Below are 15,812 nucleotides of genomic sequence, written 5' to 3'. Positions count from 1 at the left end.
ATAGGTCATGTTCTCTAGACCTTTAATCATTCTTGTTGCTCTTCTCTGGACCTTCTCCAATTTCTGCACATCTTTCCTGACGTGTTTCCTGGAACTGGACACAGTACTCTAGTTGAGGTCTAATCAGCTCAGAGCAGAGCACAAGGCATAAGGGTCTTGCGCAAAAAGGAAATGTCCACACTGCTTCTTTTTGCGCAAAAACCCCTTGTGCAAAAACAGCTTGGAATAGATAATGCAAATGAAGCATGACAAAATGCTAATCAGCTCTTCATTTGCATTGCCTCTTCCGGCAAAACGCATAGTGTAGACAAAGCCTCTGAGAATGGTTATCCAGCCAGTTATGCACCCACCTTGTAGAAGCCCCAACTAGGTTGTTTTTTTCTAGTTTATTGATATGAAGGTCATGTGAGATTATATCAAATGCTCTTACTAAAGTCTAGGAATGCTACGTCCACCATTTCTCCTTATCTACAAGTCTTGTTATCCTGTCCTATTATCTTTGCTATTCTAATCTATCCTATTGCCTGTATAGATTTCTGCTTTTTGAAGATTAGCAAGCAGTAATTAATCTTTAAGGAGATATGAATGAGAGCGACATATAATTGAAAAATGTTTGTAGAATTGCAGTATTGTATAATTTGAACTTCTCTGCACCCATCATCTATTTGTCTTTGCACTGCTTTGCATTGGTTAATGATACATTGACTCCTTTTAAGTTACTGCCTACTCTATATACTAATTGTTGCCTTAACTGCTATTTCAGGGGTGGGCAATAATCTTTAAAAGGAGTGGCCCTTGGCTACCACGAAAGGGGCAGGGCCTCAGGCAGAAGGTTTGGGGCCAGGAGACTGCTTGTGGTCCCCCCCCCCACCTTGATTGGCCTTGGGTGGGAGAGCAGGAGAAATCTTCCCCTTTCCTCTCCCACCCCGCCCCCAAGAGAGAAATGCCAGCTGTTTTAAAACAGCTGGCAGTTCCCTCTAGGCGCCTAGTGGGAGGAGAACTCATGTGCTCTCCCTGCCTCCAGGCCAATCAGGGCCTGGGTGTGGGAGAGCGTGCAAAGTCTCCTCACCCCTGCAAGAGTGTGTGGTGGCTAGAGAGATATGCTGGCTGTTTTAAAACAGCCAGCATGTCTCTCCATCCGCCGCACGCTGTTGTGGGGGCGAGGAGATTTTGAACACTCTCCTGCCCTCAGGTCCTGATTGTCTTGATGGTGGGGGAACAGCCGGGTGGCTGTGGGCTGGATCCACTGGTTTGGCAGGCTGGATCTGGCCCACGGAGAGCCCTTTGCCTACTCCTTGTGCTATTGTGTTACCAAAAATTTATCAACCAGTTAATTGCAATACTATGTATAAGTTTCTCTCACTTCTTGAGATGACTTCTCCAGATGAAGTTTGAAGCTGATAGGTAGGGTCATAGTTTGGCATGGAAGGGAACTTGCCCTACAGTTCCATACGTGTTTCTTTTGTTGTTAAATAAGGATGTCAAGGGTGAATTTTCAAATGGGCTGAGTCTCAACCTCCCATTTTATGAAAGCATTTTGTACCCACATAAATTAGTTACTATCACAAATCTTTGTATTTATGCCTCTATTAGGCTTGTATCCGCAAAAAGGAGACGACTATTTAAAATGTCTTTGTAAAACCTATCATGCCATAATTTTTTACTAACTTCAATTGATTTAAAAAAATGGGGAAAAGTAAAGACTGTGTATTTTTCATCATGCACTCTACTTAAAATCATAGCTGTGAAAGGACTACCATCGTGATCAAAACCTTTTTGTAGGTGTTCCATCGGGGCATTCTTTTTTTCTCTGAAAGACACTTTCCCCAGTTTAATATAAATTCTACATTAGAAATTTTGCCTTTCCCCTCAACCTGGGGTCTTGTGCAGTGCCCAGAATCTTTTTCTTTGAATCTCTATCTCCTTGTTCAGGACCTGTCAGATGAATAAAGTTGATTTATTATTATTGTAAAATATTAATCTGGCAACAGCATTCTGCACCATATGTAGTTTAGTGATCAGTTATACAAGCAGAAAACTTAGCTTTAAAGTGTGAAAATCGGAGCACAAAAAGGGGAACGATACAATCTCAGGGATGGAGTGGGATAGAAAACAGTTTCATTCTGAGGACTAAGTCCATACTTTGAGAGTCAGTGAAAGGATAAGAGATATTAATATTACTCCTTAAAATTATTTTTCTCTACAACACAGATATGCTTTGAATTAATTCACAGCAAAATTTGAGACTTTTATAAAGAAAATGAGGAAAAAATACTGTTGGAGCCCAACATTGTACAGGCAGTCCCCGAGTTACGCGGATCCGACTTATGTCGGATCCGCAGTTACGAACGGGGTTCCTCTCCCTGGTCTCCAGCAGACCAGGGAGAGGAAGCAAAGCGGCGGAACATGTGGGCAGCGGACAGGGCTGTCCGCTGCCCACGCGCTCCGAGGCTTGGCTCTGCTTTGCCCCCCCCCCCCGTCCCCCTGGTCTGCAGACCGGGGGGGGGGGGCAAAGCAGAGCCAAGCCGCGGAGCGCCCGGCCAGCTGACAGCCCAGAGCGTCTGGGCTGTCAGCTGATCGCGCGCTCCGCGGCTTGGCTCTGCTTGGCTCTGCTTTGCCCCCCCCCCCGTCCCCCTGGTCTGCAGACCAGGGAGATGGGGGGGGGGGGCAAAGCAGAGCCAAGCCCCGGAGCGCCCGGCCAGCTGACAGCCCAGAGCGTCTGGGCTGTCAGCTGATCGCGCGCTCCGCGGCTTGGCTCTGCTTTGCCCCCCCCCCCCCCCCGGTCTGCAGACCAGGGGGATGGGGGGGGGGGCGGGGGGCAAAGCAGAGCCAAGCCGCGGAGCGTCTGGGCTGTCAGCTGGCAGCGCGCTCCGCGGCTTGGCTCTGCTTTGCCCCCCCCCCCGGTCTGCAGACCAGGGGGACGGGGGGGGGGGGGGGCAAAGCAGAGCCAAGCCGTGGAGCACGCGGGCAGCGGACAGCCACGGCGCGTCTGGGCTATCCCGCTGCCCCCATGCTCCGTGGCTTTGCTCCAGACACCTGTGGTACAGCAGCTGGACCAACCGGGCAGCACCCCAGCTGTTCTGCCCCAGGCGTCCTGATTCAGCCACTGCTGATCAGATTCAGCAGCGGCTGAATCAGAACGCCTGGGGCAGAGCAGCTTGGGTGCTGCTGGGTTGGTCCAGTAGCGCCGAGGAGCGGCGGCGCTACTGGACCAACCCAGCAGCACCCCAGCTGCTCTGCCCCAGGCGTCCCCAAGTCAGCCGCTGCTGAAACTGACCAGTGGCTGACTACAGGAAGCCCCTGCCCCGGGCTTCCTGGAATCAGCCGCTGATCAGTTTCAGCAGCAGCTGACTTGGGGATGCCTGGGGTTCTTAAGTTGAATCTGTATGTAAGTCAGAACTGGCGTCCAGATTCAGCCGCTGTTGAAACTGATCAGTTTCAGCAGCGGCTGAATCTGGACGCCAGTTCCGACTTACATACAGATTCAACTTAAGAACAAACCTACAGTCCCTATCTTGTACGTAACCCGGGGACTGCCTGTATTTCAAACCAGAAAATGAATGACTTTTAAAAGCTGCTTTTTAGAATTATAGAGCTTTCCTGTTATATTTTGTTGGATACATACACATACATATGTGTATGTATTTTATTGGATACATACACATAAATGTCATGGAGTTTTGTTTCAAGAATGAAAGGTTATATAACTTACATATTTGTCAAATCAACATGTGTCCTATGCTGAGACAAGTTGAAGCCATATGACGTGACTATTATTTGAATATTGATTTTGACAGTGATCGCTTGTTTTATGCCATGGATGAAATTGAAAGGCTGGCAATCAACAAATGTTTGCTACTTTTGTTAGAATGAAAATTGTTCAAAACTATAATTGTATTTTTCTGACAAGTAGCATTGTTCTCTCTTTCAGGGGATCTTTCCTGCTAACTATATTCACTTGAAAAAGGCACTTGTCAGTAACAGAGGGTGAGTGTTTTTCTTAATTATTAAGAAGTTGCTTCATTTCTGTAAATAGAAACTAAGAAATGTTAGGGGTGGACTTTTGAAGGGATATTGCCAATAACTTTTTCCTAAATTTATTAATTTGCCTTTCTTGTTGCATATGATACTCTTTGAAACTTTGAAATCAGATGTTATTCTCTGGGGTTCTATTCTCTGTTTATTAAACGTCATAGTTGTATTTTTAATATTGGAAGAGCAGCTCTGGTTTTTCACTGGAAAAATAGCGTAATGGATGTTGTCATCAGTAATATGTACACTTTTATTAAACATCAGAACATAAGAACGGCCATACTGAGTCAGACAAAAGGTCCATCTAGCCCAGTAGCCTGTCTGCCAACAATGGCCAGCACCAGGTGCCTCAGAGGGGGTGGACCGAAGACAATGATCAAGCGATTTGTCTCCTACCATCCTTCTCCACCCTCTGACAAACAGACGCCAGGGGCACCATTTATATCCCCTGGCTAGTAGCTTTTTATGGACCTAAGCTCCATGAAATTATCTAGCTTCTCTTTAAACTCTGTTATAGTCCTAGCCTTCACAGCCTCCTCTGGCAAGGAGCTCCACAGGTTGACTACGCACTGTGTGAAGAAGAACTTTCTTTTATTAGTTTTAAACCTGTAACCCATTAATTTCATTTGGTGTCCTCTAGTTCTTCTATTATGGGAGCAAGTAAATAACTTTTCCTTATTGGCCCTCTCCATACCATTCATGATTTTATAGACCTCTATCATATCCCCCCTTAGTCTCCTCTTTTCTAAACTGAAAAGTCCCAGTCGCTTTAACCTCTCCTCATATGGGACCCGTTCCAAACCCCTAATCATTTTAGTTGCCCGTTTCTGAACCCTTTCTAAGGTCAAAATATCTTTTTTGAGGTGAGGAGACCACATCTGTACACAGTATTCAAGATGTGGGCGTACCATAGTTTTATACAGGGGCAGTAAGATATTGTGTGTCTTATTTTCTATCTCGTTCTTAATAATTCCTAACATCCTATTTGCCTTTTTGACTGCCGCTGCACACTGTGTGAAAGTTTTCAGAGAGCTATGCATGATAACTCCAAGATCTCTTTCCTGATTAGTTGTAGCCAAATTAGCCCTCATCATACTGTACGTATAGTTGGGGTTATTTTTTCCAACGTGCATTACTTTACACTTATCCACATTCAGTTTCATTTGCCATTTTGTTGCCCAATCACTCAATTTGGTGAGATCTTTTTGAAGTTCTTCACAGTCTGTTTCTGTCTTGGCTATCTTAAACAGTTTAGTATCATCTGCAAACTTTACCACCTTGCTGCTTATCCTTTTCTCCAGATCATTTATGAATAAGTTGAACAGGATTGGTCCCAGGACCGACCCTTGGGGGACACCACTAGTTACCCCTCTCCATTTTGAAAATTTACCATTTATTCCTACCCTTTGTTTCCTGCCTTTTAACCAGTTCTCAATCCATGAAAGGACCTTCCTTCTTATCCCATGACAATGTAATTTACACAAGAGCATTTGGTGAGGGACCTTGTCAAAGGCTTCTGAAAATCTAAGTATACTATATCTACTGGATCCCCCTTATCTGCATGTTTGTTAACCCCTTGAAAGAACTCTAAGGGTATGTCTACACTGCCACCCTAGTTCGAACTAGGGTGGCTAATGTAGGCATTCTAACTTGCAAATGAAGTCTGGGATTTAAATATCCTGAGCTGCATTTGCATGTTCCCGGGCGCCGCCATTTTTAAATCCCCCGTAGTTCGAACTACCTGACCACGGCTACACGTGGCACGGACTAGATAGTTCAAATTAAAGCTCCTAATTTGAACTATCGTTATTCCTCCTGAAAAAATCCTGTTTTTTCATTTTTCCAGGTGGGTATTTCAGTTTTAAGAATACTTTATATAAGTCGTGGAGGTGCTTGTCTCTGTCTGTGGGATTGGAGTCTGGCTGTAAACAAGTGTTTGGGAAATGTGTGTTGGAGGGAAGTTAGAGGCATGTAGGTAAGTGTAACAGTATATAAGGTGGTAGAAATGTGGCCATCATGTAATTGTACTGTAGAGTCCAGGAAGTGGATCTCTTGTATGGACAGGTCCAGGCTAAGGTTGATGGTGGGGTGGAAGTTGAAATTCCTGTGGAATTCTGCAAGGGTCTCCTTCTTGTAGGTCCAAATGACGGAAATGTCATCAATGTAGAGTAAGTAGAGTAAGGGTGCTAGAGGGTAAGAGATGAGGAAACGTTGCTCAGGATCAGCCATAAAGATCTTGGTATATTGTGGGGCCATGCAGCTGCCCATGGCTGTGCTGCTAGCTTGAAGATATAAATTGTCCCCAAATTGGAAATAGTTATGGGTGAGGACGAAGTTGCAGAGGTCATCGGGGAGTGTTCCTGACAGCCAGTAATCCATCATCATGTGGTATGTTGGTGTAAAGAGCTTCAACATCCAGGGTGGTCAGGATGGTGTTTTCTGAAAGATTACTAATGTTCTGTACTTTCTTCAGGAAGTTGGTGGTGTCTTGAAGATAGCTAGGAGTGCTGGTAGCATAGGGTCTGAGGAGAGAGTCAGTATAACCTAGATAATCCTGCTATAACTGTGCCAGTGCTTGAGATGATGAGTTGTCTGGGATTTTCAGGCTTGTGGATGTTGGGTAGCAGATAGAAAACTCCTGGTTGGGGATTTTCTGTGGGGGGGGAGGGGGGGTAGATTTGGTCCTGAGTTGTAGCAGGAAGTTTCATGAGCAGATGGTTTAGGTTTCGTTTGGTATTCTTTAGTGGGATCAGAGGATGAGAAGTCTGTAGAATCTGGTGTTGGTGAGTTGTCTGGAAGACTCCTGTTCATAATCTTTTCTGTTCATGATGACTACAGCACCCCCTTTGTCAGCCTCTTTGATTATGACTCTGTATAGCATTGCATTTTTCATGACTGAGGTTATATGTTACTTGTTGTTTCAGTGATAGTATGCTGAGGAAGCACAGATATGCAGGTAGCACCTCTTATTTTGCAATGATCAGATCTTCAATGACTTCTAATGATTCTTAGCCTCCTAAGTGCTTAAGTTCTTCTTTGAGGTTCCCCGTGGGTACTCCACTTAGGTGTGTCAGCGCCGCTGTGCACACGGCCCGGAGATCTTTGGTAGCAGTTCCCTGGCCACCGGCGCGTTCTGCACTGTTTCACAATCGCTCAGAATGACAGTTACACACATGCCGACAGTAGTTCCCTCAGTTCCTTCTCAACTGCTACTGGCATTGGTTTCACTTAGTCTCCCTAACAGCATCAAAGGGAAAGAAAAGGAAAGGAAAAAAAAGGGAAAAGGATATAAACCGATAGAAAAGTGGGAGAAGCAGCGCATGGGCACTTCCGCCACATCCTGTTTGCCCGAAAGACAGTGTAACGCCGCGAGTTCCGAGGCACCCTCTCCGGCATTAGCCCTCTACCCAATAATCTCCGGGAGCCCCTTTTAGTTCCTCAATAGATTCACATTTACTTACATAGGTCACTACTCGTTTGGGGTCAACACTTCCTGCCCCGCAAGTCTATACCCACAGTACTAGCTGAAGCACTCTCCCCAAGCGTACACCCTCGTCAGCTTGACACACTATACTGACACATTATATTCCAAGCATAACCCGAGCTGGTGTGCATCTGCGCCAAGTCAAACGCTTTCTAGGGAACTGGCACCTGCTGTTTCAGCGGTGCCTAAGGTGGACTTGGCACCAGCACCGAGAAAACAAGCCCCAACATTGGCACCAAGACGGCACCAAGTCCTCCAGCACTAACCACGGTGCCGAGTGTGTCGGCACCGACATCGAGTCAACCGTCACCGGTTCCCAATTCAGCACCGAGCCTCGCAGGTCCACCCATCACATCAGCAGTGAGTCCCGCGGCATCGGACTCACCTGCAGCTGCACCAGTACCCCAAGCAATGGTACCAACACAGGCTTTACTACCAGCACTAAGGCAGGATGTAAGTGCGTCGTAGAAGGCTAGACGCAAGTCTAGGAGACTGATAACTCCATCTCCTAGCCTGGAACCGGCGTCCTTTTCCCCTCAGCTTCAATCTCCATCTCCACCTCCCCCGGTGCAATTGGCGCATGTCAATAGTAGTATACCAGGGTATGTCTACACTACAGCGCTAATTCGAACTAAGCTAATTCGAACTAATGCATACAGACTAAAAAACTAGTTCGAATTAGCATTTTGCTAATTCGAACTAGCATGTCCACACAGAGTGGGGGTTAAGCATGGCCGGAAGCAGTGCCGGCAGCGCATCAGATGAGGACTTAGAGCGTGGAGCTGCTGTCTCAGGCTAGCCGAGGGCTGTGCTTAAAGGGACCCGACCCCCACCCCGGACAGACAGTGTTTAATGAAGAACCTCCTCTCGCGGTCGACTACAAGCAATTTCATGAACTTTTCAAATGGGTAGCGCATTCACAAAACTTACGTACCTCTGGGGCACCACCAAAACACCATGCCCTCCTTAGAAACTTACAGCAGTCCAGCAAATCAAAACTAGCTCTCCCTTTCGATGCCGCTATCCTGGAAATAGCTAATGACATCTGGCAAACCCCGGCATCTATGCCGCCTACCAATAAACGCACGGACAGGAAATACTTTATTGATGCCAAAGACGCAGAATTTCTTTTCACTCACCCCGTACCAAATTCCATCGTTGTCGACGCAGCTCAAAAAAGGCAAGGTCCGCACAAGCGAGAAATTCCACCGCGGACAAAGAAGCCAAGCGTCTGGACTTGCTCGGCAGAAAGGTATATTCGTCGGCAACAGCCACATTAAGGATGGCAAACTATTCCGCCCATCTTGCCAACCATGACTTCGATAACTACTCGAAGTTGGTGCCGTTGATACAACATCTTCCACATTCCAAAAGGGACGTACTGAAATCCATTGTGCAGGAGGGTTACACAGTGGCCCGTAATGCACTCCAGATATCTCTGGATATTGCCGACTCAGCTTCCCGCACTACGGCGACATCGATCGTCATGCGACGTGACTCTTGGCTCCACCTGGCTTCTGTGCCAAAAGATCTACCGCCTAAGGTGGAAGACCTTCCATTCGACCGAGCATCCCTGTTTGCCCAAAACACGGATCAAGTGTTTCACTTCGGAAAAGACTCCCGAACCACGTTAAGAACTCTCGGGATGTACACTCCTCCTTTCAGGCGCAGGAGAGCTTGGCCGTATAACAGACAAAGGCCTCCTCTTTCTTCTTCTTCTTTTTATTCCAACCAATGCTTTAGACCTTACGACCAACATAGACAAAGGCAGCGCCCCCAACGCCGCCGCCAGCAGCCTAACAAAAATCACAACCAGCAACAACCCCGGCAGCAAGTTTGACGGACTTGTCGAGGGTCTGCGTACCATCCCCCTACTGGAATCCCCAACACGAGTAACCAAGCTCTTCCACCGCCATCTGAACCCTTACTCCGTTCGTTGGTTCACCATCACCACAGACCGTTGGGTCAGGGAGATCGTAACCTCTGGGCTCACCATTCCGTTCTCCACTTTACTTCCCACCAACCCCCCATCCCTGTCCCTTTTCAGGGACCCCTCTCACGAATCCCTGTTACGTCAGGAGGTCATGCACCTGCTTACCATAGGTGCGGTGGAAATAGTTCCTCCCGAGTTCCGAGGCAGAGGTTTCTATTCCCGGTACTTTCTCACCGAGAAGAAGTCGGGGGGATGGAGACCGATCCTAGATCTTCGTGGCCTCAACCACCACCTGCGAAGACACAGATTCAAGATGGTTACTCTGGGTTCCATCATCCCAGCACTATACAGAGGGGATTGGTTCGCATCCCTCGATTTACAGGACGCATACTTCCATATTGCCACCCATCCAGCTCACAGGAGATTTCTACGCTTTACCGTGGGAGACGATCATTACCAATACACGGTGCTCCCCTTTGGCCTATCCGCAGCCCCAAGAGTGTTTTCAAAGACCATGGCAGTCGTAGCTGTGTACCTCCGTCGAGCCGGCATCACCATCTTTCCCTATCTCGACGACTACCTCCTCACGACCCCTTCGAGACAAGAGGCCGAGACCGTGGTTACCACTACAAAAGGTATCTTCGAGACTCTTGGACTAATTATCAATCTTCCAAAATCTACTCTGATTCCCGCCCAGTCCATCGTTTTCATTGGAGCCAAACTAGACTCTACCACCGCTATGGCGTACCTACCTACAGACAGAGCCAACGCCATCCGGGACCTATCGAGTGTCTTGTTTATGGCCCCGGCAGTCTCATACCTTACCTGCCTGAAGCTGTTAGGCCACATGGCCTCCACCACGTATGTCATAACCTACGCTCACCTCCGCATGCGATGTCTGCAACATTGGCTCCTCCTAGCCTACAAACCGGGCATTACCAATATCAACAGTCTCACACCTGTCCCTGCCCGTGTCAAGGAATCGCTCGTATGATGGCTCCAACCGGCCAATACTCTGGCGGGTGTTCCCTTCCGGATCCAATCCCCGTCAATTCAACTTACCACGGATGCGTCCCTTGTAGGCTGGGGGGCACATATGCCTCACTATCGGGTCCAAGGATTATGGTCCCACCAAGAATCCCTACTTCACATAAACTTCCTGGAACTCAGGGCAGTTTTCAACGCTTGTCGCCACTTCGTCCAGCAAATACAGGGAACCAGTCTACAGGTCCTTACGGACAACATATGCACTGTATACTACATCAATCGACAGGGCGGAGCCAGGTCCAGGACCCTGTGTGCGGAATCAGTGCGCCTTTGGAACTGGGCGATTCGTCACAATGTCACACTCACAGCCTCCTATCTCCCCGGCAAAACTAATACAATTGCGGATGCACTCAGCAGATCCTTCCATTCCCAACACGAATGGGAACTCCTTCACTCCGTAGCCCGCAATCTGTTCCAGCTATGGGGCTACCCAGAGATCGACCTCTTTGCTACTCGCGACAACAAGAAATGTCGCGCTTACTGCTCAAGAGCGGGCATAAGCACCCAATCGATGGGGGATGCCTTCCTGCTCAGGTGGGGAACATACCATCTCTTATACGCCTTTCCCCCAATTCCACTGATACCCCGAGTAATAGAGAAGATACTATCTGACTCAGCGACAGTAATCCTGGTGGCCCCCTTCTGGCCTCGCCAGACATGGCTCACGCAACTCATGCAGATGTCGGTATCCAGACCTCAACGACTTCCACGGATCAGCAACTTGATCTCGCAGCAAAACGGCAATCTTCTCCATCCGGACATCGACCGTTTGCACCTGACAGCTTGGCTCCTAACTGGCTCCAAGGCCTAGAGCTAACCTGCTCCCAAGCAGTCAGGGACGTACTAGTACAAAGCAGACGCCACAGCACTCAACGATCTTACCTCTACAAGTGGCGTCGCTTCTTCGCTTGGTGCCAATCACAGACCATCGATCCTCTCAAAGCACACATTCAGTGCATCCTAGACTATGTACTTCATTTACATTCGCAAGGCTTGGCTGCTGCTTCCCTAAGAGTACACTTGGCAGCAATTTCGGCCTTTCATGCCCCAATAGAGGGTTTTTCCGTCTTCTCTCATCCACTTACAAGAAGTTCCTCAAGGGTATTTCGAATCTCTACCTACCGCATAGACCTGTCTCACAACCATGGGACCTTACCTTCGTGCTGGACACTCTTACCCGCCCACCATTTGAACCACTTGCAACTTGTGATTTACAGACCCTCACGATTAAAGTTACCTTTCTCCTTGCGATCGCCTCAGCTCGATGAGTCTCCGAGCTCGCGGCACTCTCTGCCGATCCTCCCTACACAGTATTCACTCAGCTGAGATGTCATCCAGCTTTCCTGCCAAAGGTTAATTCGTCATTCCACGTCAGTGAGCCTATAGTCTTTCCTACCTTCTACCCCAAGCCACATGCTACACCTGAGGAAGCCCGCTGGCACACATTAGACGTCAGAAGGGCGTTGGCATTCTATTTAGACAGAATGCGTCCCTTCCGGAAGTCTCCGCGATTACTATTGTCACTGGCGAATCGCTCTAAAGGTCATCAACTGTCGTCACAACGTATTTCGGCACATATCGTTAACTGCATCACTCGTTGCTACACCCTCAGGGGCAGGTCTCTACCCTGTCCACCAACCGCACATTCAACCAGGAGTATGGCCGCCTCCACGGCTTTCATGAAGAACGTATCGCTACGGGACATATGCCGTGCAGCTACATGGTTGTCCTCATCCACGTTTGTTCGACATTATGCCCTTGACCGTCTCAAAGCGGCAGACACAGCAGTCGCTCAGGCAGTTCTTTCTTCTGTGCACAAGTAATTCCGAAGCACGACCAGCGGTTAGATGACTGCTTCATACTCACCTGTAGTGGAGCACCCACGGGGACATCACTCGAAGAAGAAGAAATTGTTACTCACCTTGTGCAGTAACATCTGTTCTTCGAGATGTGTGTCCCCGTGGGTGCTCCACGACCCGCCCTCCTCCCTGCTTCGGAGCTCTGTCTTGTCTCTTTCAGATGTTCCGGCTAGGAGGAACTGGCGGGTTGGACCGCGCGACGCAGAAAAGGCGCGAACGGCGCGGGACGCTCTGCACATGCGCAGTTCTCTGGAGGGGGCTACTGCTAGTAAGAACTTTCCGGTTTGCGGCGCCGGGACGAGCCCGACACCTGTAGTGGAGCACCCACGGGGACACACATCTCGAAGAACAGATGTTACTGCACAAGGTGAGTAACAATTTCTTATTACATCTACTGTCCAGGTGGAGCCCTGTCTAGAACCCTATTTGCAGTGGCTATGAAATTATGGAACTGGTGCATTCATCACGGGGTCACCATACTAGCTACTTACCTTCCCAGCAAGGACAACATCACTGCCGACACGCTCAGCAGACATTTTTTTCCCGAATACGAATGGGAACTCAGTCAGGACATAACATGGCATATCTTCCAATGGTGAGGGTAGCTCACTATAGAGTTATTCGCAACACAACACAATGCAAAGTGCCCCAAAAACTGTTCCAGAGCAGGAATTGGACCAAAGTCCCTTGGGGACGCATTTCTAATGGATTGGAGCAGCCACCTACTTTATGCCTTCCCTCCCATTCCTCTGCTTCGAAGAGTAATGGAGATTCTTCATCGAGTAGTGTCCCCGAGGGTGCTCCACTCGAGGTGTTGGGCTCGTCCCGGCGCCGCAAACCGGAGGAATTTTCACTAGCAGTAGCCCCCCTGCCGGACCGCGCATACGCGAGTGCCCCTTCGCGCCTTTCATCTGAGCGCGGTCCGATCTTGTCAGTTTCTCTCCAACCGTCCGCAGCCGCAGACGGAGTTAGTTCAGGCTCCCTTCTCCTCTCTGAGGGGAAAGGGAAAAATCTTCCTAGTTATAGTTGTTATTTGGTTAGTGATAGGTAGTTATCTGTTACACTGTTCTAGTTGTAGTTCCCCCTTTAAAAAAAAAAAAAAGAAAAGAAATGTAAAGCCGCTTTTTCTTCAGCGGTCGGTCAGGGCTTTCCTGACTGAAATTGACTAATAAGCAAAGGACTCAAGAATGCCAGGATCACCCGGCTTCAAGAAGTGCCTCCAGTGCCAGGAGGCAATCCCCATCTCAGATGGACACTCCTGGTGTGTCAGATGTCTCGGGGACACTCATGTCCCAGTCAAGTGTAGTCACTGCGCGAAGATGACAGCTCGCGCTGGAAAGGATCGGGAGCTGAGGTTGAGAGTCCTTTTGTTCAATAAGGCTCTCCAAGCTCCGGAGGTCTCCGAGCCGCACTCTGCATCTCCTGAGCAAGCCGAGCAAGCCCCCAAGATCCACGGGATGCCGAGCGCCACTGCGGACAAGCCGGGGAGCTCTGACTATGCGCCGAGACTCCCCGCGGGCAAGGCGGGCAAGGGCCGTAGCTCTTCTGCCCCAACTGCAGCCTGCCCCAAAAACTCCGCTCCTACACCCAAGAAGGGGTCGAGAGCGGAGTTGGTGCCGGCAACGGCTTTAACGGCCATTGCGGAGCCGGCAAGAGAAGCCCCAGCACCGGGAGTTCCGGCGCATGCGCGCCGCAGCCAGCTGTGACGGCACCCACAGCGCCTTCCATAGGTGCCGCTCTGGGCTCCTCGGTGCCAGGTATATCGTCACCAGATGCACCTCCGCCGCAGGAGTCTCTACCAGCCCAGCCTCCTGCTTTCACCTTTCCGGGGGATCAAGCTGCACCGAGCCTTTACTCTGCCGTTCACGTGGCAGACGTTCAAGTGGCAGAGGCTTCTTCACTGTCTGCTGTTCTGCCACAAGTACCTCCCCAGCCTGCATGCAATGCCTCGGTGCCAACCAAAGCACAACAAAAGACTGCAAGGGTCCGGACACCATCAATAACGCCGGACAGTGTCACCTTCTCACCTGGACCTGACTCACCTACCTCATCCCATGCTGATTACCGTCGTCGTATTCACCGTTACACGACCTCCAGGGAACCCTACGATAGGTCACCTCTTCATTCATTGCCAAGTCATTACTATCGGGACCGCTACTCGCGGTCTCCCTCACGCTACTATAGGAGATCCCTTTCACCAAGATCCCCAAGATGTACAGACTGCCATTGTCGGTATGACACAGTGAGAAGATACAGCCGTTCTCTCTGCCGCAGTCGGAGGGAGGACCGATATTATCACGAGTACTCTTCTCATTCATCTCACCGCAGAAGGTATTCGTGATCGCGATCACTGCAATCTTCTCGGCATCAATCTCCACATGGTCTGGACGAGTCTACTCCTTATGTTGTGCCACCATTCTCGGCTGGGGATTTGGATTCGCAATATCAGGAGGATAAGCAGGACCACACTCCTCTTCAAGGACAGCAGAGTCCTGATTCTCCGGCGCAGCGTTCCTCATCCTCGCTGGATGACGCAGTGGTCCCTGCGGACTTGTCTCCTATGGAGGACCACAAGCAGTTCCAGGAGCTCTTCAAGAGAGTTGCACAATCCCAGGACCTTCAGACCGCGGACGTGCAACAGAAACAGCATCGATTGCTTAAGAATCTACAACCTTCCCAAAAGTCAAAGCTCGCTTTTCCCTTTGATGACGCTATACTGGAGATCGCCAACAACATCTGGCAGACCCTGGCCACTTCGCTACCAACTAATAAGCGGTCGGACAAGAAGAACTTCATCACTCAGAAAGATATGGAGTTTCTCTTTACACATCCTCAGCCTAACTCCCTTGTCGTGGACGCCGCGCAACAGAGAACAAGATCATCTTAGACCAAGAATCCCTCAAATGACAAGGAGGCCAAACAACTGGATATCTTGGGCAGGAAAGTATATTCCTCCTCTACTTCTGCCCTGAGGATGTGTAACTTTGCGGCACAACTAGCAAACCACGATTTCGATAACTATTTGAAACTGATCCCTCTATTTGAGCACTTGCCGGATTCCAAACGTCAGATGCTCAAGGCAGTGATACAAGAGGGCTATACGGTCGCCCGAACAGCCTTGCATAGATCACCCTTGACACGGCTGACGTAGCTGCTAGATCCGCAGCTTCGGCCATAGTCATGCGTCAAGTGTTTTGGCTACATCAGGCCGCTGTCCCGAAGGAGATGCGGGCCAGGGTGGAGGATTTGCCCTTCGATCGCAAGTCGCTATTTGCTCAGTCAACAGATCAGGTCTTCCACCCGGGCAAGGATACACATACAACTTTGAGAACGCTAGGGATGTACACCCCCCCCCACAAACGTAGGAGATACATACCCTACAATAGACAAAGACCATTCTCATATGCGACGCCACGCGCCAGGCCATATGAGCAACAGAGGCCGAGACAACGGCCCC

The 15,812-nt window shown here is 49.2% G+C and overlaps 1 protein-coding gene across 8 annotated transcripts in view; it reads left to right on the top strand.

Annotated features, from left to right (window-relative positions):
• DOCK3 (dedicator of cytokinesis 3) overlaps positions 1-15,812 on the top strand; it is a 541,072-nt gene that overhangs the window by 152,300 nt on the left and 372,960 nt on the right. For all 8 annotated transcript variants that reach the window (XM_089781050.1, XM_089781049.1, XM_089781053.1 and 5 more), the window contains exon 4: positions 3,932-3,987. In XM_089781050.1, coding sequence (XP_089637176.1) covers positions 3,932-3,987 — 56 coding nt within the window. The remainder of the gene's footprint in view (positions 1-3,931; positions 3,988-15,812) is intronic.

The sequence above is a fragment of the Pelodiscus sinensis genome, chromosome 11 (assembly GCF_052426305.1).
Source record: "Pelodiscus sinensis isolate ZL-2025 chromosome 11, ASM5242630v1, whole genome shotgun sequence".
Classification (NCBI taxonomy): Eukaryota; Metazoa; Chordata; order Testudines; family Trionychidae; genus Pelodiscus; species Pelodiscus sinensis.
Note: the sequence above shows the minus strand (reverse complement) of the source record. Positions and strands in the feature narration are given on the sequence as shown.